Source organism: Giraffa tippelskirchi, chromosome 5 (genome assembly GCF_054371585.1).
Source record: "Giraffa tippelskirchi isolate mGirTip1 chromosome 5, T2T-mGirTip1v1.2.pri, whole genome shotgun sequence".
NCBI classification, from domain to species: domain Eukaryota; kingdom Metazoa; phylum Chordata; class Mammalia; order Artiodactyla; family Giraffidae; genus Giraffa; species Giraffa tippelskirchi.
The window spans coordinates 29,227,676-29,255,663 of record NC_137279.1 but is presented as its reverse complement, the minus strand read 5'-3'; the positions used below and the strand labels follow the sequence as shown (position 1 = coordinate 29,255,663).

Genomic DNA, 27,988 nt, shown 5'->3' with positions numbered 1-27,988 from the left:
CCCTCTGCTCCAGTGCTCCCTGCCTGTCATTTGAGGGCCCCCTGAGGCCCAGCTCCCTGTGTGTCTGCCCTACCTTTGTCCCACAGCTAGCCTTTGTGGGCACCTGCATTGCTCAAGCCCGGTGCTGAGGGCTGGACATGCAGATGTGGACCCCTGCCTTTGTCACTGTTGCAGGGGTGCCCCTGGACCCCTGGAGCTAGGCTTGTCAATCAGCTTAGCCCTGCAGCCCCGAGGGGCACACCCTGCCTGCCCCCTCACCAGGGCAGGACTAGAGTCCATGCAGCCAGCTCAGGGCCTGTAGAGATCTGAACAGACACCAATTGGGCCCTAAGTCTGCTCCCTGAACCATTCTGCTTGTGCACGCAGGAGGAGAGAAATGGGGAACCAAATAGTGGCGAGGACAGGGCCAGCGAGGGGAAGAGGGGAAGAGAGGAAAAACTGGGAGTTGGCTGGAAAGGCAGGAAGTGACATGACACACGACCTGGAAGCAATATGGTGGGCCTCCTGCAAGTGGCAGGCTGTGAGCTAGGCTGTGAAGGATGGGACCAGCCAAGAGAAAGGACAAGGGTGACCAAAAGCAGGACCTGTGGAGGGGCCGTGGGGTGGGAGATAAGACCGAGGAACCCAGCTCAGAGCAGCAAGGTCTGGAGCATGTGGATGGGCTCACACGTGGCAGCCAGGGAGCAGAGCCCACCAACACTAGCCTGTGAGCACTAGCCCAGCCTGACACCAAGCAACTGGGAGGAGGAGGCCTCTGTGGTTCCCACCCACAAATGATGGGCCACAAAGAAGGCGAATCCAAGACGGGCACATGTCCTCAGGACTGATTCCCGGTGCCCAGCTGAGGCCAGTCTGGCTGGGACAGCCCCCCTGAACCCTGGGCCTTTTCCAGCACCTACTGTGTGCCCCACACTTTGCATGTGGCTGTGCAGTCCTCTGGATTAGGTCTCAGGCCCTGGTCACACACAGGAGGGATAGAGCGGGAAGCCCAGCCCTGAGTGCCTAGTGTGGGTCAGAAGCAGGCGCTGTCCACACAGAACTCGAAGCCCCCCACCCAGGCTTGGTGGGGAGCGTGAGCCTCAGCACTGAGGGCCCCTGCTCTGGAAGGCACAAGCCGTCTGGAACACCTGTCCGGGTGAGCACCTGAGGGCTGCTCTCTGTCATATGCCCACCCCACCCCCACAGAGAGCACCGTGGGGGCCAAGGCGGCCGAGGCCACCAGACTTTGTCCTGCGTCCTTTGATCCAGGTACGGGAAGCCTACCTGCAGTTCATGGTGTCGGTGGCCACGATGCTGCGGGCGGACTTGAACCTCCCCGAGAACAGCGACCTGGTGCAGGAAGACATGGCCCAGGTGCTGGAGCTGGAGACACAGCTGGCCAACGTGAGGCCATGCCCTGGGTGGGGGAGCGCAGGGGAACCAGCCAGCCATGCTGGCCCCTGTGACCACCCACCCTGCTGCAGGCCACGGCCCCCCAGGAGGAGCGCCACGACGTCACCGCCCTGTACCACAGGATGGACCTGGAGGAGCTCCAGAACAGGTTCGGTCTGAAGGTGAGCCCCACCCCCACCCACCTGCCTCTCCTCTTAGCCTCAATAAACCCCCCCCAAGAGGGGCCGTGGGACTCCCCCCACATATGCCCCCCAAGAGGGGCCATCAGACCCCACAGATACACCCCTTGAGAGGGACCATGGGACCCCTAGATACACCCCCACTCCCTGAGAGGGGCTGTAGGACCGGTCACTCAACAGGGACACCTTCACACCAGGACAACAGACGTCAGCCGGCTATCTGCGGATGGGGGGCTACCCTCCCATGAGGTGGCTGCTGCAACATCCCCAGTTTTCTGAGCAGGAAACAGCCTGGTAGGGGTTGTAGACTCACCTGGCTGAGTCAGGCAGACCCCCACCTGGGGCTTTCTGTCCCCAGGCCCAGCTCAGGATCCCCCACCGTGGCCAAACCCCCCCCAATCCTACCCTCCCCACTGACCAAGCTTCATGCTCAGGGCCAGGGGCTGGGGAGAGGCAGCCCAGCCTAGGAAGGGGGGAGATCGGCTTTGGGCCCTTCCCCACCCACCACCCTCCCACAGCCTGCTCTGAGCAGTCAGAGGGGCCTCCCCCAGTGGGAGGAGGGACAGGAAGGTGGTTCTAGCCACTGCCAACTGAAGGCAGCAACTGAGGCCCAAGTCAGAGGGAGGAGGGTGCAGCTGGGGACAGAACCAAGTCAGCAGGAGGAAGGCCAGAGGCAGAAGGCTCCTTCCTCTGACCAGAAAACCTGAGTGTCTGGAGCCACGGAACATGACAGGACTCAGGGAACAAGACAGCACTCAGGGGAGGCCCAGCCCGGGGCTCTGAACTTGGTGCTCTGGAAGGCCCCATGGCGCCCAATCCTATTCTTCCTTCCCGGCTCTCAGCCATGGCCCGCTGTGACACCCCTTACCCACAGCCCACTCCCCAGTGGGCACTTTCGGGGCCAGCCCTGCTCCGGCACTAGCTTCATCCATGAACAAAGAAGGCAGCCCCTGCCTGGAGCTCAGGTCAGAAAAAAGAGAGGTGGCCTGCAGAGTATGTCAGAGGGCCAGCAAGATGGGAACAGAGGTACAGTGTGTGCTGAGGTCCTGAGGCCAGGGCTGTGGGATGTCTGGGGGTGAGCGGAGGCTGGAGGGAAGGATGGACCATGTCGGGCCTCTGGGGCCGTTCTGAAGGCTCCGGCTGTGATGGGACAGGACTTGGCTCGCAGAGAAGAGGACCTGGCTGCTGAGGGCACAGGGAGGGGACCAAGGGCCAGAAGCAGAGAGACAGGTCAGGAGGCTGATGCACAACCCAGACAGGTGGCAGCCTGGAACCAGTGGCAGAGGAAGTGCCAAGAAACCTGGCTTGTGGGTTAATTTGGAAGGGAGATGGGGCAGGACTTGCAAATGGACTCAACATGGGAAATGAGAGGAAGGGAACTCAAGATGGCCAGAAGTTGCCCAGGAGACGGCCCCGGAACAGCAGGGGGCATGTCCAGGAACCCAGAGCTCGGAATGTCTGGATGATAATGGGTTTATAAAGCTTAGAACCGTCACGTGTGAGCATAGCCCCTGTCCTGCCCTCCCACTGAAGCAGCGCCACCCACTTCTCCCACCACACACTCGCACCGGCTGCCTTGTTCCACATTCCCTGGGTGAGTTGACATCTCACCTCACCGGGGCAGCAGCGACCTCCCATTCATCCTGATTGCTGTACAATCGATCCTAAGAACACACAACAGTTTGTGCATCTTTTCTACTCTTGCTGCACCTCTGGGTCAGTTCCAGTTCTGGGCTTTTCTGAGCAATGTTGCTGCACTCATTCTCTTGCACGTCTTTTAGCACAGACACGCAAGCATCTCTGTCAGGCAACCACCCAGGGATGCAGTGGCCAGGTTGTAGGACACAGGTCATTCCAAAGCCATCATATCCATTTACACTCCCCAACAGGAGTGAAACGCTCCCTCTGGTGTTGGGGTGTGCCCATTCCTTCCATCTTAGCCCATCCAGAGATGTGCTGTGGAATTCTGTCTGGGTTGGATTTGATGTTCCCTGAACTACTTACTCCACACTGTCTGGCCAGCGACAACCCCCTTTTCCTAAGTGTCTGTTCAAGTCTCTTCCCACCTCTGCCTTCTTCTTGTTGGTTTTTAGTTGTTTATAGACACTGGATGTGATTCCCGGGTCAGTTTCTGTGTATCGAATGTCGTCTCCAACAGGCAGCCTGATATTTTACTCTCATACTGGTTCTTTTTTATTAAGGAGGTTTAAAACAGTCTAGTTTATCAACTTATCAAAGTTGGATGGATACTGTCTCTGTCTAGCGTTCTTTGCATTCTGCTTAAGAAATCTTTGCCTGTGCAGGTCATTTAGGTCAAAGTCTACCTTGAGGTGATTTATTTTACTTATTTCTTTTTGGTTGCTCTGGGCCTTCGTTGCTTTGGCAGGCTTTCTCCAGTTGCAGGGAGTGGGAGCTGCTCTTCATTGCAGTGCATGGGCTTCTCATTGCAGTGGCTTCTCTTGCTGCGAAGCACAGGCTCTAGGCTCACAGGCTTCAGTAGTTGCAGCACATGAGCTTAGTAGTTGTGGTGCACGGACTTAGTTGCTCCACAGTGTGTGAAATCTTCCCAGACCAGGGATCGAACCCATGTCCCCTGCACTGGCAGGATTCTTATCCACTGAACCACCACGGAAGTCCTGATTTTTTTATATAGAGTGAGAAGGAATAGTTTCATTTCCTCCCTGTGGCCATCCAGATGATCTAGCACCATTCACTGAAAAGACTCCATCATCAGCCATTGCTCTGTGTGCCACCTTTGTTAAAGACTGAGTGTCTTTGTGTCTCTGCATGCATGTGTGTCTGTGTGTTTGCACCTGCGTGTGTATCTCTGAACTCTCTTCTGTTCCATTGGTCTCTGTCTATTCACATGCCAGCACCCACCACCTTTGTTGCTATAGCTTTGTGATAAGTTTTGATGTCTACCAACTCTGTTCTTCAAGATCAAATTGATTATTCCACGAACTTTTACATTTCTTACAAGACTCAGAGTCAGCTAGCCAAGTACACAGACACACACACACACACACACACACACACACACACACACACTCACAAAGCTGCTGAGATTTTGATAGGAATTGCTTCAAATCTAAGTGTCAATCTGGGGGAAGATCAACATCTTTACAAAGTTGAATCTTCTGATCCATGAACTGTTCATATATTTACTTCTATATGTTTATGTTTTATCTTGTTTCTCTCAGTAAGTTTTATAGTTTTCTATTTCAAGGTCTTAAATATCTTTCAATAGATTTATTCCTAGGTTTTTAAAATATCATTGCAAATGGTATAATTTTATAATATATCTTGCTTGTTCCTAGTATATAGTAATAAAAATACTTTGTATATAGAAATTTTACTCAAAGCATGTAGTAGTGCCAATAGTTTATCCTTTCATATTTTATATATACAGAATCATGTCCTTTATGAAAAATATGTTTTTTCCTTTTCAGTGCTTACTGATTTTATTTTTTCTTGTCTTATTGAACTGGCTAGGACTTCTAGCGTAATGCTAAAGTCATGAGAGTAGATATCTTGTTTCCTTCCTGATTTCAGAAGAAAAGCTTACAATGTTTTGCAAGCTTTCTCTTAATTTTGTTTGCTGTAGAGTGGGGTTTTATTTGTTGTCACTGTTCCTATTGTATTTGTTGTTTAGTCACTTAGTCGGGACTGACTCTTTGCAACCCCATGGACTGTAGCATGCCAGACTTCCTGTCCTTCACCATCTTCCAGAGCTTGCAAATGGACATCCAAACTCATGTCCATTGAGTCAGTGATGCCATCCAACCACCTCATCCTGTCCTCCCCTTCTCCTCCTGCCTTTAACCTTTCCCGGCATCAGGGTCTTTTCTAATGAGTTAGTTCTTCACATTAGATGGCCAAAGTATTGGAGCTTCAGCTTCAGCATCAGTCCTTCCAATGAATATTCAGGACTGATTTCCTTTAGGATTGACTGCTTTGAGCTCCTTACAGTCCAAGGGACTCTCAAGAGTCTTCTCCAACACCACAGTTCAAAAGCATCAATTCTTTAGCACTCAGCATTCTTTAGCCTGTTGTATAGATCATTTTATTAGATTATGAAACTTATCTTCTGTTCTTAATTTGCTCAGAGTCTTTATCATGAATAGATAGTTCATTTTTAAACAACTTTTCTGCCTCTACTGAAATTACCATGTGATCTTTCTTCTGTATTCAGTTATCACAGAGAATAACATTGATTTGATTTTCAAATATTACACCACACTTGTATTCCTTGAGTAAATCTAATTTGGCTCTGTTGCATTATCCATTTTATACAGGTATGGATGAATTCTAATTGCATTTTTAAGATTTTTTTGATGTTTTGATGTGAACCATTTTTTAAAGTCTTTATTGAACAGGCTACAATATTGCTTCTATTATATGCTTTGATTCCTTGGCCGGGAAGCATGTGGGATCTTAGCTCCCCAACCAGGGATTGAATCCACACCCCCTGCGTTGAAAGGCAAAGTCTCAACCCCTGGACTGCCTGGCAGGTTCCTGGCCTATTGTTTTCTTTTCTTGTAATATCTTTATTTGATATTAAGATTATTCTTGGTCTCATAAATCAGTTGAAACAGTTTTTTCTTTTTCCCTTCTCTGGAAAGTTTGAGTAAAATTGACAGTATGTCTTCTTTAAATGTCAGTATCCACCAGAAAAGCCATATAAGTCTGGAAAATTCTATGTGAAAATATTTTAATTAAATATCCAGTTTACTACCTCTGTATGTCTTTGGGCTTCCCAGGTGGCTCAATGGTAAAGAATCTGTCTGCCAGTGTAGGACACACCAGAGACATGGGTTCAATCCCTGGGTTGGGAATATCCCCTGGGATAGGAAATGGCAACCCACTCCAGTATTCTTGCATGGAAAATTTCATGGACAGAGGAGCCTGGCAGGCTATAGTCCATGGACTACAAAGAGTCGGGTGCAACTGAGCATGCACACATTCAAATTATTACATGCAAAACTTTCTTCTGATTTCTTCTTTTGTCTTTGCTGAGTGCGTTTTTCCGGGAATTCTTCCATTGTACTTGAGTTTTCAAATATATGGCATAATCTCTTCTCACCATTTTTAGGCTTGCAGTAATGTCATCCACCTTTTTCCTGATTCTGATTACCTGCACCTTCTCCCTGAAAAAGTGAACATGTTAGTCAGTCGTGTCCAACTCTTTGCAACCCCAAGGACTGTAGCTCTCTGTCCATGGAATTCTCCAGGCAAGAATACTGGAGTGGGTTTCAATTCCCTTCTTCAGGGGATCTTCCTGACCCAGGGATCAAACCCAGGTCTCCCTCATTGCAGGCAGATTCTTTACCATCTGAGCCACCAGGAAACATACCTTCTCCTCCAGAATACTCTCTGGTAGGGGTGGGTTTCTTGGATGCCTAAGAACTGTCTACCTTTCCACCTCCCCTTTTTTCTCCCCATCCCTCTATCCCCAGGGATTTAACTGGACTCTCTTCATACAATCTGTGCTATCCTCTGTCAAAATCGATCTGCTGCCTGATGAAGAAGTGGTGGTCTATGGCATCCCCTACCTCCAGAATCTTGAGGGCATCATCGATGTCTACTCACCCAGGTAGGGCCAAGGAAGGCCCCAAGAGGCCTCAGCATCTTTTCCCCGCTCTCTCCTCCTCCCTAACAGCTCCTCCTCTCAGGAAAGGACCCCATAAAGCATCACTCTGAGGCATGAGGGACATGATGGGGGTAAATGCTCATGGCCAATGGAACCTTATATTAGAGACGTGAACCCCTCCTTGAGGCATCCAGGGGCAGGCAGGATGTATGTGGTGGTTGTCTTGGATGTTTCCTCCACCACCCTGAACTCCCTGCTTGGTGTGAAGCCTGCTGTCCAAGGGCCAGAAACCTTATCCTCTCCCTGGGCAAGCACCACCCACCTGTTCCATCTGCTTCCCTGTGCCTCCTGCCCTAGGACCATGCAGAACTACCTGATCTGGCGCCTGGTGCTGGACCGCATCAGCAGCCTGAGCCAGCGGTTCAAGGATGCGCGTGCAAGCTACCGCAAGGTGAATGACACCCCGCCCCAGTGGCTCTCCCCGTATGCTGAACCTGGCCTGCCACTTGTCCCTTTATGACACTGACCACCTGCTGTGGGCCAAGCACCGAAGTCTACCCTGGGGTCAGAGCCATGATTGAGGCTGACGAGGCACTGGTCCTCTTGGGCCAGTTGAAGAAACCTTAATCTGCTCTTTAAAACCAGCAAGTAAGATGCGAAGGGAGGGGATGAGGGCAGGGAGAGCCTCTCTGTGTAGACAGTAGAGACCTTCAGGCAAGATGACCCAGGCATGAAAACACCGCAGCTAGATTCCTCAGGAGCAGAAATAGCCAGTGCAGAGGTCTTGGGGCAGCAACCCCAGGGTCACATGGGGGAAGGAAGGAGATGAGGTGGGGGACTGGCAATCGTGGGCCAGAGCAGCTCTTGGGTTCCACAGGCACTGAGAGCCCCGGGGGTGTTAAGAGTGGGAGCCAGGTTGGGGCAGTCAGGCTGGAGACACTAGCAGCCAAGCTGGGGAAGAGGGTGGAGCCCGGAGCTCAGTGGAGAGAGGCTGAGCCACAGAGTACTTTGCGCTCAGGAGACCCCACAGCCCTGAAGCATGGGGCCAGATGCTGGGCCAGAGCTCCAGGCTGGCCAAGACTCGGTGCCGGAAATCTGATGGGGGAAACGTTTCCATCTTGTGCCCTGTGTCCCCAAGGACAGCAAACATTCTCACCACCACTTTGGAGACAGGAAAAGTGTAGTCAGGTGGTTCCCTGGTGGCTTAGATGGTAAAGAATTTGCCCACAATGCAGGATACCCGGGTTCAATCCCTGGGTCGGGAAGATTCCCCTGGAGAAGAGAATGGCAACCCACTCCAATATTCTTGCCAGGAGAATCCCGTGGACAGAGGAGCCTGGTGGGCTGTGCCCTGTGTCCCCGAGAACCACAAGCATTCTCATCGTCACTTTGAAGATGGGAAAACAGAGCCCCAGGCAGCTGGTGGCTCACGGTTGAGCTAGACAAGGCTCCTAAGGTCAATGCCAGCCTGTGCTTTGGGTGGGGCTGGACTCCTGCAGAGCAGATAGTCAGGCCAGGGACAGGGGACAAGGAGGGCCCCCGGCCTCCATGGGCCAGCCTGGGCCGGGAGCCCCACCCTCCAAGCCACACACCCTGTCTTCCCACCTCTGGGGGTCAGGGTTGAAAGGGAGTGTCTGAGTTCCCCCATGTACCCCACTGGTCCCCGGGCACCCTGGGGCTGAGGCCAGGGGAGTAGGAGTTGGCAAACATGATGACGACGTGAACCATGCCAGGCACTCTACGGCACGACGGTGGAGGAGGTTCGCTGGCGGGAGTGCGTCAGCTACGTTAACAGCAACATGGAGAGCGCTGTGGGCTCACTCTATGTCAAGGAAGCCTTCCCCGGTGACAGCAAGGACGTGGTGGGTGCTCCACAAGCCGCCCTGGGCCCGGTGCAGCCTCCCTGCAGGGACCTCCTGGCCCCTGGTCAGGGGGTCCTGCTTGTCCAGCAGCGCCTGTGCATACTGGGGAGCACGTGTTTGCTCTAGTGCCCTGTCACAGACAGGGATTCGGGGAAGTTGTGCCCTCCACAGGACCATCAGCCCCACCCCCAGCCCTGCTGGCCTGCCTGGGAGGGGGACAAGTTGTGTGAGGCATGAGTCCAGGGCCCGGCAGGCCGTAGGCCCACCCCAGACAAAGTGCAGCCATGAGGACCCTGCCCAGGAGGTCAGAAGGCCCACCCTGGACAAAGTGCCCAGGGGGTCGGATCCCACCCCAAACTCCCTCCACATTCAGAGGTACCAGCCCCCTGCAGAGACCCAGTGCTGGCCCCCCCACGCACCAGGGCCATGCACTCCTGCAGGTCAGAGAGCTCATTGACAAGGTTCGGGCAGTGTTCGTGGACACTCTGGATGAGCTGAGCTGGATGGACGAGTCATCCAAGAAGAAGGCCCAGGAGAAGGTGGGAAGGAGGCCAGGGAGGGCGGTCCCAGTGCGAGGGCCATGGGGTGACCATCACCACACCCACTTCAGAGAGAGGGCAATGAGCAGGGGGTGGGGCTTGCTCAGGAAGGGGCTTTGGACAGAGATAAGCACCCCCTGCACCCCCAGCAAGGGGTGGGGGCGGCCACAGCTGCAAGGAGCAAGGGTCCCTCTGGGCCCGTGTGACAGAGGGCAGCGTGGCAGCTCGGCTCTACCCCCACCCCAGATCCCGGCTGGCGGCTGGATGAAGGTCGGTGGTGAAGGTCGGTCTCCAGTCAAGCCCTTCTACATTCTGTCCCCATTAGCTTCCCCCCAGCCTGCAAGGAAAGCCAAGTCCCTTAGCCCCTGACCCACATGGTGGGGACAGAACCAGGATGCCCATGGCTGGGTGGGCATGAATTGGTCCCCTCTCCTCCCCAGGCCATGAACATCCGGGAGCAGATCGGGTACCCTGACTACATCCTGGAGGAGGGGAACAAACACCTGGATGAGGAGTATTTCAATGTGCGTATTCCAATGGCGCCCCCCTGTCCACCCCCAGGCCAGGGGCCCTCGAGAGCCGCACATGTCCCCTCGCCCTAGCCCAACCTACCCATGAACCAGCCCAGGGGACCTTGGGCCCTCAACTACCAGGCGTGGACCCCTCCTAACTTAGTCATCTGGCCATGTGCCGGGGCTCCAGTATCACCTTCCATTACCAGTGGGGAAACTGAGGCCAGGAGGGTCTTGGATCTTGCCCAGTAAACACACAGCCAGGGTCGGCCCTTAGTCCACCTGCACCCAGATCCTGTGGGCCACGTGCAGGACTGCCTGGCGAGTCCTGAGGCCCTGCAGCCATCCTTGACCTCCCTTCCCCGCCAGCCCCTGGAGGACCCCGCACGCATGTCCAGAAATGACCACCTCTCTCCTATAGGTGAACTTCTCGGAGCATCTGTACTTTGAGAACGGACTGCAGAATCTAAAGGCTGGGGCCCAGCGGAGCCTCAAGAAGCTTAGGGAGAAGGTGGACCAGAACCTGTGAGTGGGGATGGGGTGGGGTGGGGGATGGCCCAGGCGCCAGGCCAGCTGGGGAGGGCAGTGGTCTGACCCCGAGCCCCCTGTGCCTGCCCTCTGTCTGTGGGGCCCCAGGGAGAAACCAAGTCTTCAGACTGGCCCAGACCCACCCCTGGCCGTTGGCAGTGCTGGCCCAGTGACATGACCGCTGGGCATGCATCAGAGTGGGCTCTGGTCAGCCAAGTAGAGGGTCCTGGAGGGAAGGCCCAGGAGAGCTGGGCTCTGAACGACGCACCTGTCTTCCACAGCTGGATCATCGGGGCCGCCGTGGTAAACGCCTTCTACTCTCCAAACCGAAACCAGATTGGTACGTTCCCTCCCCACCCCACTCCTCTAGTCCTGCCCTCCCGCCTTCTGAGCCTTGGTTTTTCTCCTCTGTAAAATGAGGGGGGGTGTCATAACCTCTACCTCCCTGGCCGTGGGGTTAAATGGCAGGACCCCTTGATGTGCCTGCCCAGAGCCCGGCTCTGAGCATGGGTGAGCCTGTGCTCACCTACAGCTTACTCTATCTCTCCCCACCCCGACCCCCACAGTGTTCCCCGCCGGAATCCTCCAGCCCCCTTTTTTCAGCAAGGAGCAGCCGCAGGCCTTGAACTTCGGGGGCATCGGGATGGTGATCGGGCACGAGATCACCCACGGCTTTGACGACAATGGTGGGGGGCTGCTCAGGGCTCTGAGCCACACCTCCAGTCACACACTCACTCCTCCCACTGCTGCCTGGGGGACCCCCCCTACCTGCTTCCAGGGGCCTCAAGCTGCCACCCAGGGAGGCTGGCCTTCCCCTAGGGCTGGCCCACCCAGACCTTCTGAGGGCAGCCCCGGGCCCCCAGGGTTTGGAGAGTTTGGACATCACAGCAAGGGTCACTAGTCCACAGTGACCTAAGAGAGACCCCAGGCCCTGACCTTGGGGGTGGCGTGGACACCACTGAAGCCTTCTGTCCCCCAGGGCCTGAACGGCCCCGACCCGGGGGCCCATTCTCTGCTCATGTGAGCTCCAGACACGGGGGTTCCAGGAGAATGTGGGGGAGAGGCTGGCACTGGGCAGGCTGGGGATCGTGGGTAGCCTACCCCTCCCCTAACCTCCCCGTTCAGGCCGGAACTTCGACAAGAACGGGAACATGCTGGACTGGTGGAGCAACTTCTCCGCCCAGCACTTCAGGGAGCAGTCAGAGTGCATGGTCTACCAGTATGGCAATTACTCCTGGGACCTGGCTGATGACCAGAATGTGAGCGGCCACCCCCGGACCACGCTGCAGCCCTGGCCTGGGGGAGGGCGGAGGAGGGCAGCCCAGGCGCTCCCCCCCGATCCTGTCTCCCGCCTGTAGGTGAATGGCTTCAGCACACTCGGGGAAAACATCGCTGACAATGGAGGGGTGCGGCAGGCATACAAGGTGGGTCCAAGTAGGGCCCCCCGGAGGAGGTGGGAGAAGGGAGTGGTCAGGCCCAGGTGGGGACAGGCCCCTCAGTGTGGCAGGGACTGTCCCCTGCCGAAGCCCAGGTGTATCCTGGGACCCTTCTTCATCTGACGGGGGGGCAACAGAGCCTTGGGGGAGCCTGCTGGCCACAGGTGGGCAAGTACCTTAGTCACTTGGCCCTCACTTCACTCCAACCTTAGCTGAGGCCTCTGCACTCTGGGGAGACCACTGTCCATTGCCAAATAAGACAGTGACAGTCACTGCACACCTTCCAGCCTCAGCAACACCCCTGCACTGACGGCCTTGGGCACTGGGTGTCAGGAGCTCATTTGTGGGGCAGGCTGCCCGGGCAGTGAGCCCCCACAGAGCCCAGCCAGGCTCTGTGCTCAGATGGTCCCTGGGGTGCTCAGAAGCTCCACGCTGCAGAGGCAGGACCCCCACCAGGGGAGGCCTGGGAGCCAGACCTCCATCCTGCCCCAAGCCAAGGATCAGGAGTCCTGACCAGGCTGGTGCTGCCCCTGGGAGGGCAGGCCCTGGCCCAGCACCCGTTTGGTGCCTGCAGGCTTACCTGAAGTGGGTGGCAGAAGGCGGCAAGGACCAGCAGCTGCCAGGCCTGGAACTGACCTACCAGCAACTGTTCTTCATCAACTACGCACAGGTGGGAGTCAGTTCCCCACCCCCATCCTCCCCACTTGCCCCCACACTCACCGCTGGGAACTGGCTCCCACCTCCTATCCTTGGTGAGCCCTCACTACAGGGTGCCTCCAGGGACACTATGGGCTGGCAAGCCAGGCAGAACCAGAACTAATGGGCCAAGAGGGCTTCATGGAGGGAAAGGATGGCAGGGGAGCTGGGGCTGGGGAAGATTCAGATGTAGCTGTGGAAGGAGGGGGCAACCGGCTGCCTTCCCTCTCCCCACCCAAGGAGCAAGGGGTCCTGGCGGAACTCCTCTGTGCCTAGAGGAAGGAGACCACACTCCCGCACCGCCACAGCCCTAAGGGAGCCCCGCCTCCACAGGCCCTTGTTGGGGCGTGGGGGGGGGCATCCCCTCTGGTCCTCCTTACCCCTGCATCCCACCCCCGCCCCTTCCCCAGTTCCGCAGCCACGCCCCTCATGCGCCCACAGGTGTGGTGCGGATCCTACCGGCCAGAGTTCGCCATCCAGTCCATCAAGACTGACGTCCACAGTCCCCTGAAGTACAGGCAAGTGGCCCTGGCGTCCCCGCCCCCGCGCCCAGGCCGGCACTGTCTCAGGCCCCTCCGTCCACCCGCAGGGTGCTGGGCTCGCTGCAGAACCTGGGCGCCTTCGCAGACGCGTTCCACTGCAGGAAGGGCTCCCCCATGCACCCAAAGGTGCGATGCCGCGTCTGGTAGCCAAGGCCGAGCCGCGCTGCGCGGCCCACGCCCACCCGCCGCCCCGAGGCGTCCCATCCCCGCGGAGACAGTGCCGCCGACGGGGACCCCGCAGCCAGCAGCCGACCCACCCGCGCCGCGCCCGGCCTCCGCACCGGGCCTGGACGGCGGCTGTCGCCTCAGACAACCGGAGGTGAGCGCCGCCCGGCCCGGCGCCGCCCCGGGGCCCGCCCACGAGGGTCTACGCCGCCCACCGCAGCCCTGTAGACGCGGTCATTCGTCTTCCGCCCGCTCTCCAAAGCGCGTCCTCCTCAGATGTCCACGAGCTTCAGACTTCAGCTAAGTAAACGCTTTAAAGAAGCGGCTGCCTTGTCTGTGTAGCAGGGCCCAGGGCGAGCCGTCAGGGTGACAGTACCTGAGAAAGTACCCCCTCTCCCGCTGCAGCTGCCACTGACAGCTGGAGGCCGAGTGGGAACATGGCAGGGCACTCCTGACAGACCCCCAGGGTCCTTGTGCTGGACACAGAGCAGTGACCACGATGCCCCCAAACGCCCACCCCATGCCGAGGCTTCAGACAGGCGAAGGGCTCCTGACTCAGGAAGGAACTAAAGTGGGGGATGGGGCAGAGGGGATGCAAGCTGCACCCCACTATCTGGATGTGGGGTTTTGTGTAACTGGAAGCCGGTGAGAGGTTAAAGCTTGTCATGTGCCCTGAGTTTTAAATGACCACAGAGAGGCTGGGTGAGGGGGTTGGGTGGGCAGGGAGAACAGCTAGAAGGCCAGGCTCAGAACAGGGGACACGGGGCGAGGGGCACTGCTGAGAAACTCATCTGGACTCAGATGAGAGCCCCTGAAGCCAGGCAGGACAGGAATTCTGCTCTGTACCTGTCAACTTTGAGGTGCTGGTCACCCCCACATGACAGGGCCTCAGGGAGCTGGACCTTCCCTAGGCAAGCCCCTCCCCCAGGAGGGCTTCCCTGCAAGTCCCCAGCTGTCTAGCAGTGCTCCCTAGAACCCAACTAGCTCCCACCAGACATGAACTCTGACCCCGAGCCCCCCAGGCTGGGCTCCCACCTGGGGTGTTTCCTATCAGATGGAGCCCACCCCACGCTTATCTCCCACACCCTGGGCCTGTTTGCAGACCCCTGCAGGCACCAAAGGCCCAGGGTCTCCAGAGAAACTGCCAGGGGCGTGTCCACCACCACCAACCCACCAGGGAAAATGACTCTCCTAGCGGGGAAAGTGAAGCCTCGGGACGCACTACCACCCTCCGGCCCAGATGAAACCAACAGTGATCAAGGCCCTGGCTGCTGAGCGCAAGATTCAGAGGCAATGAAGAAACGCTGCCTGGAAACCACAGTTTAATGCTCATCGCTGCTCACAGACCAGGCCACCCAGAGATTCTGGAGTCTGCTCACATCCAGCTCCCAGTGTGCCGGGGGCAGGCGACACTTCCTGGGACCTTCACCTCGAGCATGCCTCTTCATCGCACTGTGGAGGCAGCAGGGGCCCTATCAGGCCGGCCATGCCCCTGGGGCCAAGAGCCGCTCATCCCACCCTCCAGGGGGATCTAAGGCCCAAGTAGGAGGAGGAGCGTGCTGGACAGTCCCCTCCACGTGGGGCAAGAAGGTCGGCCACCAGAACCATGCTAAGATGGGCTACAGTCACCTGGGACAACCCCGGCCCTGCTAGGCTGAGAGGACAGGCCACTCCTCTTCTCTGCAGGCCCTGAGTGACCCCCTGTCCTACAGAGAGGCCCTGCTGTGCCCGCCTGTATGGCCACCCTGCCCCTAGCCTGTCACCACAAAGTGGGGCAGGCGACAGTATCATCCTGGAGCTGCCGTGGGCACAGAATCACCTAAAGCCATCCAGGTCCAGCTCAAAGTCTGGACACATCAAGCATGCAACCCTGGGGAGTTTGGGGGGAGGCATTTTTAGTGCAGTGCCCACCCTAGGCCTGGGCTCACCTGGGGTGGCTCGCTGGGGCCAACCTCTGCAGAGATGCCCAGGGCCTGCAGGATACTCTCCGGGGGGGCGTAGTCACCTGGGGACTTCTGGACAAAGTGCAGCAGCACTTTATCACCACCTGCAGCAGGTGGGGGCGGGGGTGGAGTGGTCAGGGTGCCCCTGTGCAGCCACACCCCACCTGGTTATGGAGATGCATGAGCTGCTCTGGCCACACCCTGCCCAGCTAAGAGGACACTTAGAGTTGGGCCACACTGCAAAGAGGGAAACTGTGATTAACAAGCCAGAGGGAGGGAGGGAGGAAGGGTTAGGGCAGAGTCAAGTTCAGCAAGACCTTCCCACCTAAGCAGGTGGCCCCCCCGACCCCCACCCCGTGACCAAACATTGACCCCTGACACCCGTGCCCTAGCCCACCTTTGGCAACCACCAGCAGCCCTCCGCTCTGCAGCAGATCCCCGGACAAATTCCCCTGGATGCCAACAGCCTTGGCCTGGAGGAGGGGAGCAGCCCAAGTAAGCCCTGACAGAAACCCTGCACCCCAGCCCCATACAACCCTGGCCCTCACAAACCTTGGCGGCCACATCGCGAACAGGCTTCCCCAGGGCAGCCGGCAGGATGCTCAAGCTGTTGTACCTGCCAAGACACAGCTGGCTCGTGCGGGCTCCAACTCTGCACCAAAGACTGGGCCCCAGAGCCTGCCCCCGACCCCAACTCCACAAGACACACCCACCAGTTCCCACAAGCAAGCCCCACCACAACTCGCCAGGGGCTCAGGGGACACGGGGCAGTCAGGCCAGCAACTGGCCCAACCCCAGGGGCAGCTGCCAGAGCCATGGGCTGGCAGGCCTGGGGCCCTACAGAGGGTGTGGGGAGTGTGGACAGGGTGAGTCCGGGGATCTGGCTCAGCTGGCACCGCCAATCAGACAAGGCAGCCAGCCTGTGGCAAGGCACCCAAGGTGGTTGAGGGGCCCCTGACTGGTGCCCTAGGCCCAGGCCCCCACTGCAGCCAGCAAGGGAGAAGTCCTGGGTGAAAAGCCTAACCTATAGCCCATAACAGTCACAGGCACCCAAGAGAGAGCCTGGTAGGGCTGACTGGAGCAGTGGATGCCCCCAGAGTCCACTTAGCCAAGGAGAAGGGGGGAAGGCAGAAGAAGAGGGGAGCAGTGAAGCCCGGAGCTCCCAGCTCACCGCTTGAAGCCCAGCTCCTTGTAAAACTGCTTGCTCTCGTCCAGGTAGAGCTCTGGAAAGCAGACACCACAGTTGTGTGCCCCTGGCCTGTCTTCCCTCCCCCCAACCCCTCACCCCAGGGCTCATCCTCCTGCATCCGGCCCTCTGTCCACCCTTGGTGCCCAGCTCAGCCACCCATGACCAGGAGAGGCAGAACAGGGCTGAGTGCCCCCACTGTTAAGAGGAAGGGCAGAGGCCCAGAAGGGGACAGGGGGAAAAGGGAGGAGCAGGACTCTGTGAGGGCACATCACAGGTTGGAGAGAGAGGTAGGCTAGTGGGGTGGGGTGGGAGCCGGTGCAGTCTGGGCTCTAGGCTCAGCCACTCCTGCTGGTCGTGTGGGGAAACATCGGAGAAGTTCAGGATCAGGCTCCTGGGGAGGTGGGAGGCTGGCAGAGGACACAGTAAAGACTTTTGGTCTTGATTCCAGGCCAGAGTCACCACTGAGCCCTCCACAGTGGGAGGAACATCACGGCTGGGCAGGCAGGTAGGGGCCACAGCTGGAGGAGGCAAGGGAGGGGAAAGGGAGGAAGTAGGAGGGGAAGGGAGAGGACACAGGAGCATGTCAAAGACGCTCCTGCAGAGAGGAGGGTCAGGGCTGGAGGAGGAGGCAGGCGAATGCCCTGAGTCTAAGGAGGAGAAGGGTCTCAGAGGGGTTGGGCAGTTGAGCCTCAGGGAGGGTGCTGGGGGAGGAGAGTGGGGAGCACAGGCACCTCCCGCGAAGTAGCCACCATCCAGGAACTCCTGCAGGCCCAGGGCCTCCGGCCCCACGCCTACTAGGCGCACGCCGTGCTGGTCCAGGAGCCCCTTGAGGTTGCTGAGGTCCCGGGCGATCCAGCGACACACCATGCAGCCGAAGCGCCGCAAGCCGGCCACCACGCACGCCTGCTCCTGCCACAGGCTCCGCAGCTCTACGGCCTGCGTGTGGGCGGGTAAGGAGCGCCGCTAGACCACGGCCCGCAAGCACGTCCACACCCCGAACCCCGCTCCGGGGCCGCTCACGTCCAGCCAGCTCCCCACCCCCACCGTCCCCCGCCCAGACGCGGGACTCGGATGCCGCTGCCAGGTGCCGGGGCGCAGCCACCGCCCCGAGCCCGCCCGGCCTCACCTCCCCGGTGACCGCGTGCTTCAGGACACACGCGCCAACGCGGGCAAGGTCCACGGTGCTCATGGCGCCGGCCGCCCCAGATCTCAGCCGCGAGCCCGTGTCCCCTACAGCCTTCTCAGCCTGCAGTCGAGCGCTCAACTCGCCTCCGCCTCGGGCACGCCCCAGACGTCGCCCCGCCCCACTTTGGGCGTGCGCGAGCCCTGCTCCGCCATGGGCACGCCCCCAGGCGTCGCCCCGCCCCACTTTGGGAGTGCAGTGGCCCGGCTCCGCCCTGGCCCCGCCTACTGGAGCGGCTCGTATGCAAAATAGCCTCTGTATTTTGTGTCTACGGCCTTACCACCCTGAACGCGCCCGATCTTGTCTGATCTCGGATGCTAAGCAGGGTCGGGCCTGCTCAGTATTTGTTAGTGCTTAGATTTTGTATATGCGTGAGCCCGCCAGCCAAAGGTGCCGCTGGTAGCGGGCGGAGCTTGGCAACCCGGCCGCAGACACGCGGCGCGCCGGGGCAGAGTGAAGCGCCCTGCCGGGAGCAGCGGTCTCGATTATGGTATGCGGGAAGATAAGGGGCGGAGCGGCCAGGGTCCTAGGATCCCGGTGGGGTCCCATCTGGTGGAGGAGGCCGAAGAAGCCCGAAGGCCTAGATTTTCCGTGGTCTAACAAGACCAAGATAAAACGTATCTTGAAAGTCCATGACAGTGCAGCGTTTTCTGAGTTACACGTCCGTGCTGGCTTTCATCATAAAGTACTGTCCATTATCATGCCAGCTAAACATCTGCTTTAACTCCCAAACTTTGGGTGAAATAGACCTGAAAGAAACAACAGCAGTTTGCCAGGTGCCTTTTGAATTTGTCTTTCCTCGCGACAGCCTTGCGACGCCTTCCAGTACCGCTCAGTTTTACCAGCGAGGGCCCTTAGCACGGAGGCTGAGAGGTGGAGCCAAGGCAAGCCGGACAGCGGAGTCCCACCTGGGTGTCCCCTGACCCCCGGCGGAGAGTCTGCGGTTTCTGGCGGCTCCAGGCCCCAGACTCTCGGCTGGAGAAGGAAGCGACAGCCAGCAGCCCACCTGGGATTTGGGAAGAGGGGCGCCCCCTCTTGCTACCTCACTGTATTCCACAAGCCACCCCACCCCACCCCGCCGATAGAGAGGGGGAACACCGAGGCCCAAGATGGCTGCTGCTGCCTCCAACCTGCCCCTGGGCCTCAGGAGGATGAGGGTGCTGGGGTGGCTGGAAGTCCAGGCCCAAAAATTGAGTTACTATGTCAAAAAGAGGAGGATTTAATTTCCTGGGTATTGAAGGCGGGAAGGAAAGGCCATGCAGAGACTAACAGCGGCAAGGAGCCCCTTGTCCACCAAGGAAGGAGGAACAACAGGAAATGTCACAGTTCCCAAACCCAGGAATGCAGCCCGGGAGGCCATGGTACCTCGGGGGTCTCTGGGCGTCGGGCACCCAGGTGCCACGTGTATTGCTCCACACCCCACCTCTCGTCTCTCCAGGGTGCAGCAGCCCTTCTGAGATGGAAGTAAGCCCTGGGACCAACAGCACAAAGGCACAGGACACGTTCCTCCTGGAGCGTTTATCATCTGGGACTTGGCATGATACACTGGCCAGGCCTGAAAACCAGAAAGCCACCTGGTGAGCAAAGCTGTGGGCCATCCAGGCTCAGGTCCCCAGGAGTTACAGCCCAGAGACCCTCCAAGCTCCATCCCTCAGACCCAGAGGAGGCAGACTCCAAAGAGTCTCCCCAGCCTTCCTTGCCCCTTGGGAATGTGGACCTCCCGAGGAGCCAGAGCCACTGTGTCGTGGAATCTCTCGATGGCAGGGGGACAGGATGCGGAGGCCTCTGCCAAGGGAGCTCTCTGCCTCCCTAATGCCCACTCACTGCCATGGACTTCAAGCTCCTGTCCACCCTGAGGGGGTAGTGGGGGCAGAGGGCAGGCTGCAAGCAGCTGGGAGAGGTACTGGGATAAAAGTGTAGCAGTCCTGTGAGCAGGGCTGTGTCCCCACCGAGAGCCCAGGTGTGCTTCACTTTATCGATTTGTTCATTTATTCCTTTCTCCTCTTTTCTGCCCTGCCCTGGGCTCCTGGTCTGTGCCAGGTCCCAGATGGACACCAGGATCTGGGCTGCGTAGATGCAGCTCTGGCCTTTAGGAAGCCCCATGCACACCCAAAGAGGAGCAGATTCTCAGCAATGATAGCCATATTAGAGAGGTCGGCAGTCATCTCAGGGTGTGTCAGCACATCCTTGCTACGTCCTCACCCTGGGTCGCCTGGGTTCCAGGCTCCAAGTAGGCCGGCCAGGCAGCACCCAATGTCCTCCTTGAAAGGTGGGGGGACCCTCCTCGCTGAAGTGCTGACCCGCTACTCTATGCCTGATGGTCAGATTGGGGCAAGCTAGGCACCAGGGTTTGGCAGTGAGGAAGTGGGCAGGGTTGCCCCTGTATCTCTTCATGTGCCCTGGGCCACTGGGGGTCAGGATGGCAAGCAGCCCTGTCCTCCTGGCCTCACCTGTCTCTGAAAGGGTCAGTTTCTTGGGGAGAGGCCCCCATCTTTGTTTAGCCCCTCCTGACAGGTGTATCTGTTTCACAGGAGACCCATCAGAGGGAGAGTCTCTCTCCAGGTGATAATGCCTGTCCCCCCAACTCAGGTGATGCTGCTGGGATGGGCAGAAGCTCCCAGGCCTCTGGTACTCCTGGGCCCTTCGGCTACAGCCCTGCCTGCAAACCTGTAAAGAGAGAACCAACTCCTCCCTTAGAAACAGGAGCCCTGAGACACCTGGGAGCTGGAGCTGGGCTGAGCCTAATGAATGTATCCTGCAGGATAAAAAGTGGACACGGCTCCCCAGGAGCTGCAAGCCCTGCTGGATATCACTGCAGGGGCTGTGGAGGACACAGCAACCGAGGTCACTGGGAGGGGCCAACCTGCTGACAGACGGGCCAGGATGCGGACGCCTGAGGTATATCGGATCGTGCCTGCTGGGGGCTTCCGGTCACCCACGCCCAAGTGTGGAGGCAAGGGGAGCTGGTGGGACCCCTCCTGAGCTCGCTTCAGACTCCACCCTGCAGAGAAAGGGGCTGCTACTCAAAGGGCTTGATCCCACCACCACCCACCTCCCCATCAGCCAAGGCGGCCTGAGCCCTCCCCTCACCCCTGAGCAGCGCAGGCACTGAGCCAGCCCTGTGAGGCGGCAGCCACCAGCCCCTCGTGGCATCACACTCCCCTGTTCCACCGCCCCCTGAGCCCCAGTTCATCCAGAGGACAGGCCTGTGGGCTCCTCCTTTTTGGGGCTGGACTGGACAGGATGGGCCTGAATGCACCTCATAGGGATATCACATTTGGAAGGGATTTCTAAACTAGAGTCATGTTCAGCTCCATTTCTTCCTTTGTTATGTTTGTTTCTTTGTTTTGTTGGTTGGTTGGGTTTTGGTCACCAAGTTTGCAGGATCTTAGTTCCCCAGAAAAAGTGAAAGCGTTAGTCACTCAGTCATGTCCAACTCTTTAGGACCCCATGGACAGTAGCCCACCAGGTTCCTCTGGTGGTTTAGTCGCTAAGTTGTGTCTGACTCTTGTGACCCCATGGACTCTAGCCTGCCAGGCTCCTCTGTCCATGGGGTTTTTCAGGCAAGAATACTCGAGTGGGTTGCCATTTCTTCCTCCAGGAGATCTTCCCGACCCAAGGATCGAACCCAGGTCTCCTGCATTTCAGGCAGATTCTTTACTGTCGGAGCCACCAGGGAAGCCCCCTTAAGTTTCCAACCAGGGCCCACAGCAGTGAAAGCCCTGAGTTCTAACCACTGGACCACCAGGGAATTCCCTTCATTTGCTATTGAAAATATATTTGGGACTTCCCTAGGGGTTCAGTGGTAAAGAATCTGCCTGCCAATGCAGGAGACACAGGTTCAATCCCTTGTCCAGGAAGATTCCACGTGCTGTGGAGCAGCTAAGCCTGTGCGCCACTGCTACTGAGCCCACCCTCTAGGGCCCGGGAGCCACAGCCATGGAAGCTCACACCTAGAGCCCACGCTCCACCACTGCGATGAGAAGTCTGAGCTCTGCAACAAAAACTAGCCCCCCGCTCACCACAACCCAAGAAAGCCTGCACGGCAACAAAGACCTAGCACGGCCAAAACTTAATTTCAAAAAAGATATATTTGGGGGGAGATGATTTCAGATTCTATAAATCTGTTTCTCCTCAAACTTTCTGGGAAGTCATGAGAAGCAAGGACACTTCCCAGCAATGAGCCTGCTCCAGGAGACATGTTGAGACTGTGTAAATATCCTATTTCTCATCAAGCTCTTTACCCATTGATTTTCTTCCCTGAATAAAGCAGCTGGACGGCCTGAGGCTCATGTGCCCATAAGGGTCCCCGCCCCACAGCTGGGCTCAGAGAGGCAGAGGCAGTGGCCTGGACGACATGGTTAGTGGGCTGCTCTGGGTGTGAACGCAGGTCTATCTGACTTTCCGGCCCCCATTCTGGGGTGGAGGGTGGCAGGTGGGGGTGGGGACAAGAGGAGGGAGAACAGGATGGGGTGAGGAAGGAGAGACGGGAAAGGGGAGGGCAAGGAAGAAAGGAGAGCGAGGCCTCAAGACCCAGAGCGGGAGAGAGACAGGCCCAGAGGAGGAGGAGTATGGAGAGAGCCGTGTCAGGGATGGAAACTGTTGGAGCTGATGCCGCAGACAGAGGGACAGACCTGGGAAGAGGAAGGGGGTGCAGAGTGGGGAGAGAGGACCCTCAGACTCCCTCATTGTGGCAGTCCCCCACCCTGTCTGGTGACCTCAGGCTCCCTCCAGAGTCTCTGAGCACCCAGGTCAGCTTGGGGGCCAGGGGATCAGCCTGTGGTGGTCCCACTGCAAGAGAGGGGTCCTCACTTCCAGAACCTCCCTTACAGGACCCCTGGAGCCCTCCCCTAGCCCTAAGCTCAGAACCACAGGAGGGGCAGCAGCACCCCTCTGCATCCGCTCCACGGAAGAGCCATCATCCACCTGCAGGAAACCGGTACCAGCTGGCTCTGGCTCTCTCTGCTGGGGTGATGTGTGTGTGAGCCCAGGATGCAGGGGACGTCTTCTGGATGCCGGCACACGACGGGGAGCAGCCAGGGTGAGGCCTGCGGGCTTTCTGTTGAGGGAGGGCCCTTACCTCCCAGGAACATGGGGCTAAGACCACCAGGACCACTTACTGGGTCTGGGGCTGGCACTCCTCCAGGATCCTCTCGGGAGAGAAGATCCCAGGAGGGCAGTTTTCACAGCTGGTCCTACCACTCAGTGCCTGAGCAACGAGAGTGCCTTGGGCAGAGGGGCCCAAGGACCCAGGCCAGGAGGGGGAGCTGGGCTTGCCTCCTCAGGCTTGGGTCTGGGGTCTGTGTCTTCAGAGGGTTTCAGGGGACTAGGCTGCTCTTGCACTGGCCCAAGACCTGGGGATCAGGGTGCCCAGCCCCTCCGGCTCACCTCTCTCCTGAGACCTCTGGCCTGCTCTGCAGATGGCGTGGGGCCAGCCCCAGGACAGTCATCCCCATTCCTGCTATCACAGAAGAGGTTTTGGTGGCAGCCACATGTGGTACCCTCTGTGCTGAAGCACGTCTGCCTGCAGGATTTCGGGGTTGGGGTCAGCTTCCTACGTGGGTCACAGACTTGGCACTGCAGACCCTCAATCAGGCATTAAGGGGGATGGCGGAGTTCCCCAGGGTGCAGGGAGCACACAGTATACCAGCCAACTCCCCCCAGAGCTGCTTCACCTGGTACCCTGCCACCCAGGGGTCCAGGGCACTCAGGGCTGGGAGGGCCAAAGGGAACCTGCCCACCACTGCCACCTGGACACTTTTGGCAGGTGCGGCCCACCCACAGGGACCTAAAGGCACCTGAGCTCTTCATGGCCCCACAGTGAGCCTTCCGGGGTATATCAGATCATTCTGCGAGAATGTCAGGCCCTCTTGGGGCCTGGTTCTCTCACAGGGGCCACTCTGAGCCCCAGGCTCTGGCCAAAAATGAACTGGCAGGTACCAAGGCCAGATCCCCTGTGCAGTGTGGCTGTGAGAATCTCGGGGGAAAGAATGGGAGCCACAGGGGGTGCCCCTATCTGTGCCCCTGTCAGGAACTTCATGCCGCTGCTGGTGGGCGCTGTGAGTGGAAGGGCTCCTGGACCGGGAGGGGTGGGGTGTCTGCCCTCAGCCCATAGTGCTGACCCCCAGAAACAGCCCCTCAGAGGAGGTCCCTCCAGGGCTGCTCTCGGGCAGCACTCAGCCCCCACATCCTCTTCTTTGCCCAGGGTCATTGCCAGGGCACAGCAATGCAGGAGGAGGAAGTACAGTGCCTAAGAGAGATGGCACTGGCCTCAGTCTCTCTCTCTGTGAAATGGGGCATCAGCCCTGCTGCTGAATGCGCTCTGCAGAAATGCCACAGTGGACCCAGACCAGCTCCGTGAATGGTTGAGTATGACTGCCCTGCTCAGGCCATGGCCCCCTGCAGCAGAGTGGGAACCCCATCCCCAGGAATCCCAAGGCCCTCCAGGCTGAACAGCCCATCAGCCTCCCTATGGGCCTGCGCTGGGCCTGCTGAGCCCTGGGGCTCACAGGCCCGGCCAGCAAGGGAGACAGACTGCTCTGGGCCAGGGGCTGGGAGAGGCCCCGCCCAGGGTCCTGGTTCCAGGGCAGGCTCTGCTTGGCTGTCAGGGGCCTCCCTGAGGAGTGAGGACTGGACTGGCAGGGGAGCCACACTGGCCAGGAGAAGGTGGTCTCCACCCAGCTGCAGGAGTATCTGCGCTTATCACCAAGGACTGGCTGCCAGCTGGGGGTGGAAATGGGCGCCAGCCCCAGGGTCCCACCCCAAGGCACATTCCAGCCAAGTGCAGCCAGGCCAGGGAGCGCCCTCACCTGCAGTGGGGTCACCTGAGACCCCTGAGTGGAGCTGTGGGTGGGGGGGCCCACAGAGGGGTCTTCTGCTGAGCGTGGGTCTGGCTCTCCTGAGGTCAGGGGGACTGGGCACCAGCAACATGGGTCAGTCCAGGAGATCTGGATATTGCGGGACAGAGGCCCAAGTGAGGTCAGGACAGGGACATGGTCCAGGCAGGGACTGGGGAGGGAGGGGGTCACTAGGGCACACTCAAGGAGCAGGAGTGGGGATGGGGCTGGCTGGTGGGACAGGCAGAGGCTCAGGGGTCTGGCCAGGCTCCCGGTGTCAGCCTTGGGCCCCGGGCACCAGAATGGTGGATCCCATCTCGCAGAGGCTCCATGTCCACCCTCAGGACCCTTCAGACCCTGGCTGCAGCGTCCTGGAAAGCCACAGAGGGGTCACCTGAGGCAGGAAGGGTTTGCTCCCCAGGCCTCAGTGTCCCCTGGGCCCACAGCTGCCGCGGAAGCAGGCCCCTCGGTGACAGCTCAGAGTCAGGTTATGCTCAGGGGAGGGGTGGGGAGACCAGCGTCAGGCTGGGAGGGGTGCAGCCTGTGTGGGCGGCAGGAGCTGACCAGGCCAAAGGATGGGGAGTAAAAGTGAATGTTAGTCGCTCAGTCGTGTCTGACTGTCTGTGACCCCATGTACTGTATCCCACCAGGCTCCTCTGTCCATGGGATTCTCCAGGCAAGAATATTGAGTAGATTGCCATTCCCTTCTCCAGGAGATCTTCCTGACCCAGGGATTGAACCCCAGATCCTCCTGCATTGCATAAGGTCTCTTTACTGGCTGAGCCACAAGGGGAGGGGCATGTAAGTGGGGAGTTGAGGCCCCCACAAGCACAGATCCTCCCCTTGCCTCACCCAGTGAACCAGCTTCCCGGCCCCTCCCTCATGCATTAGAGTTCTGATAGAAGCAGGTGACCCCCAAAGGTCATCTGCGCCTCCCCTTCCTCTGACCCCCAGAGAGCCCACCTGCTCCTCCCCACAACACTGAGCCTACCAAAGGAGCTCAGCTCGGCTTCCCCCTTACCTGTCTCAGACTCTGCAGAAACGGTAACCAGTCCTCCAGAGAAGCACCGGCGGCTCCCATGCAGTGTGCTCAGTGCGTGTCCCCACCTCTGCCAGGCTGTGGTTCTGGCTGTTTACCCCGTTTCCCTCAGCTCTGCAGAGGGTGGCTCCTCCCCGACCACCAGAGGACCTGTGAGGTGCAGCAGAGTGTACTGAGCCATCTCTGATGACCACAGGGGCTCCCCACTGTGTCCATCCCCACCTGTCTCTGGAAAAGGGCTGGGCTGGACAGTTTTACTCCACTTCGCTGAAGGGGAGATGGGGCTCAGAAAGGGACAGGCCTTGCCCAGAGTCTCCCCCGCAACCCCGGCCAACTGTGCTCAGACACGAACCCCAATCTTCCCGTCCAGTGGGTCTTGGGGCTGTCCCCACCCAGGTTTCTCAGCTCCTCGGCAGTCCTCAGATGGACAGGGAGCAGGTAGGGGCAGGGACCTCTGGGCTGCAAAAGGAGGGTGTGAGGAGCCCCGCCTTCCACAGAGCAGGACGCTGGGAGGGCAGGACTCCAAGAGGTCACATCCCCAGGCTGCAGGCACATGGGTCAGCCAGTTTTGCCCAGCTCTCCCCAGGCAGGAGTTCTGCTGGTAGAACTGGCTAGCAGCCATCACATGCTCATGGTCACCACCTACTTCCATTTCCAGGGGAGCCTGAGGAGGAGAACCTGCGATACGGCAGGGGTTCAGTCATGGGGGTGGGGCGGGGATTGACCACCTTCCTGTTCTGCAAAGCTTCCCAGAGCTCAGAGGTAGAGCTGGCCCCCAGCCCGGCCTCCAGCCCCACAGACTCCAAGGGTTGGAGGCAGCATGGAGGGCATTCAACAAAGCGGCTTGGGAGCCCCTGTGAGACACCCACCAGCACAGCTCTCATCCCCCTGGGAGGGTACATCAGATTGGGCTCCTGTCCCACTATTTACACAGACACTGTCTCCCCGCTGCCTGCAGGCACCTGGGGGTTTCCAGTGAATGCTGCACCCCCCTGCATCCTTGGCTTGGCCATGATGGACTCTGAGTAGCGCTTTAGAACATTCTGGACCCCAATAGTACGGCAGGGGCCTAGGGCCTGGTCTGGGGCACTAGCACCTCCTCTGCTCCCTCCCACGCCCTCACTGTCCTCCCATCTCCTGGGGTGCTCCTCCAGGTGGGGGCCCCAACATCTTGAATCCTCCCCACATCTGATACATCCTCAGAGATTGTTTCATTCACCCTGCCCATGCTGGGCAGGTAGGGAAACTAAGGCACAGCAAGGAGCAGGACTTACCTGTTGAGGCCTCCCCCCAAGGCCACAGAAGCAGAGCCCAGAACCATGGTCACCTCTGAAACTGACTGAGCCCCTTTGTAACTGTTACCAAAAGCCCCTGATGATCACTAAGGAGCTTCCTGACTCCCCATTAGGCAAAGATGCCCACTCCAGTAAGCATTCTATAGCTCCCCAACCAATCACCTAACGCCAACCATCCAGCAGGATTTTTGCTATAACAATTGGCTATTAACCCACAAAAACTGTCCATTTTCCCTGGTTTGTCAGGAGGTTGGCCCGCTGCGCTCGCAGTGCCCACGTTACCTCTGCTCTTTGTTCTTAATAAACTCATTCCCTTCTGAAATGTTCTGTGTCTGGAAATTCTTTTCCAACTTGTTCTTGGACTGCTCCAACATTACCCACACTCATCAGCGAGTCGAAGCCTGAATGGGGAGCTGCACTGCTGGCTGGACCATCCTCCCCCTGCCCCGTCCCCTCCCCACCACATCCCAGCATTGGGTTGCAATGCCTTGGATGGCCTCCTGGGGCTCATGGTCTAGTGAGGAAGCCAAGTCTAAAGTCAAAGTAGGGCTTCTGTGGTGGTCTAGTGGTTAAAAGTCCACTGCCAATGCAGGGGACACAGGTTCAATCCTTGGTCAGGAAAGATCCCACGTGCCATGGAGCAACTAAGCCCAGGTGCCACAACTATTGAGCCTAAGCTCTAGAGCCCACGAGCTACAACTACTGAATCTGAGCACCTAGAGCTCATGCTCCAAAACAAGAGAAACCACTTCAATGGAAAGCTCTCACACAGCAAGTAGAGTAGCCCCCACTCACTGCAACTAGACAAACACGGTGCACAGCAACAAAGACCCAGAACAGCCAAAAATATAAGTAAATCTTTTTTAAAAAATAAATTTCTTTTAAAAAGCCAAAGTAGCTTCATGTGGTAAAGGCTCACTTCTGGGCAGCAGATGCCAGGCAGGGCTCTGAAGTATGACTAGGAGCCCGAGGAGTCCAGGAGACAAGGTGACAAAGGTGTACAATGAGGAAGAATTTGTGCGAGCAGTGTGGCCGGGTCCTGTCTTGGTGAGATCTGGAGGG

The 27,988-nt window shown here is 58.3% G+C and overlaps 2 protein-coding genes across 40 annotated transcripts in view; one reads left to right on the top strand and one right to left on the bottom strand.

Annotated features, from left to right (window-relative positions):
- MMEL1 (membrane metalloendopeptidase like 1) overlaps positions 1-27,248 on the top strand; it is a 51,699-nt gene extending 24,451 nt beyond the window's left edge. For 6 of the 39 annotated variants that reach the window (XM_081488430.1, XM_081488428.1, XM_081488435.1 and 3 more), the window contains 15 exons: positions 1,249-1,383; positions 1,464-1,553; positions 7,028-7,164; positions 7,519-7,612; positions 8,895-9,023; positions 9,464-9,562; positions 10,003-10,086; positions 10,496-10,599; positions 10,884-10,942; positions 11,169-11,288; positions 11,728-11,861; positions 11,961-12,026; positions 12,613-12,708; positions 13,176-13,252; positions 13,324-13,762. In XM_081488430.1, coding sequence (XP_081344556.1) covers positions 1,249-1,383; positions 1,464-1,553; positions 7,028-7,164; positions 7,519-7,612; positions 8,895-9,023; positions 9,464-9,562; positions 10,003-10,086; positions 10,496-10,599; positions 10,884-10,942; positions 11,169-11,288; positions 11,728-11,861; positions 11,961-12,026; positions 12,613-12,708; positions 13,176-13,252; positions 13,324-13,423 — 1,524 coding nt within the window. In that variant the 3' untranslated portion in view covers positions 13,424-13,762. Of the gene's footprint in view, positions 1-1,248; positions 1,384-1,463; positions 1,554-7,027; positions 7,165-7,518; positions 7,613-8,894; positions 9,024-9,463; positions 9,563-10,002; positions 10,087-10,495; positions 10,600-10,883; positions 10,943-11,168; positions 11,289-11,727; positions 11,862-11,960; positions 12,027-12,580; positions 12,709-13,144; positions 13,257-13,323; positions 13,763-14,543; positions 15,880-17,021; positions 17,079-17,341; positions 17,524-18,564; positions 18,641-19,194; positions 19,334-20,517; positions 20,655-22,029; positions 22,117-22,588; positions 22,798-23,961; positions 24,121-25,242; positions 25,358-25,622 lie in introns of those variants that run through there. The other 33 variants (XM_081488437.1, XM_081488454.1, XM_081488447.1 and 30 more) reach the window with 18 other exon arrangements.
- Positions 14,747-17,840, bottom strand: PRXL2B (peroxiredoxin like 2B). The gene is made up of 7 exons (XM_081488460.1): positions 17,700-17,840; positions 17,305-17,509; positions 16,556-16,607; positions 15,937-16,000; positions 15,782-15,857; positions 15,370-15,488; positions 14,747-14,893 (listed from the first exon to the last, which is right to left on the bottom strand). Exons 1-7 carry the CDS (start codon positions 17,760-17,762, stop codon positions 14,867-14,869), a joined length of 606 nt encoding a protein of 201 aa, XP_081344586.1. The 5' UTR covers positions 17,763-17,840; the 3' UTR covers positions 14,747-14,866.
- Positions 27,249-27,988: the final 740 nt, after the last annotated feature.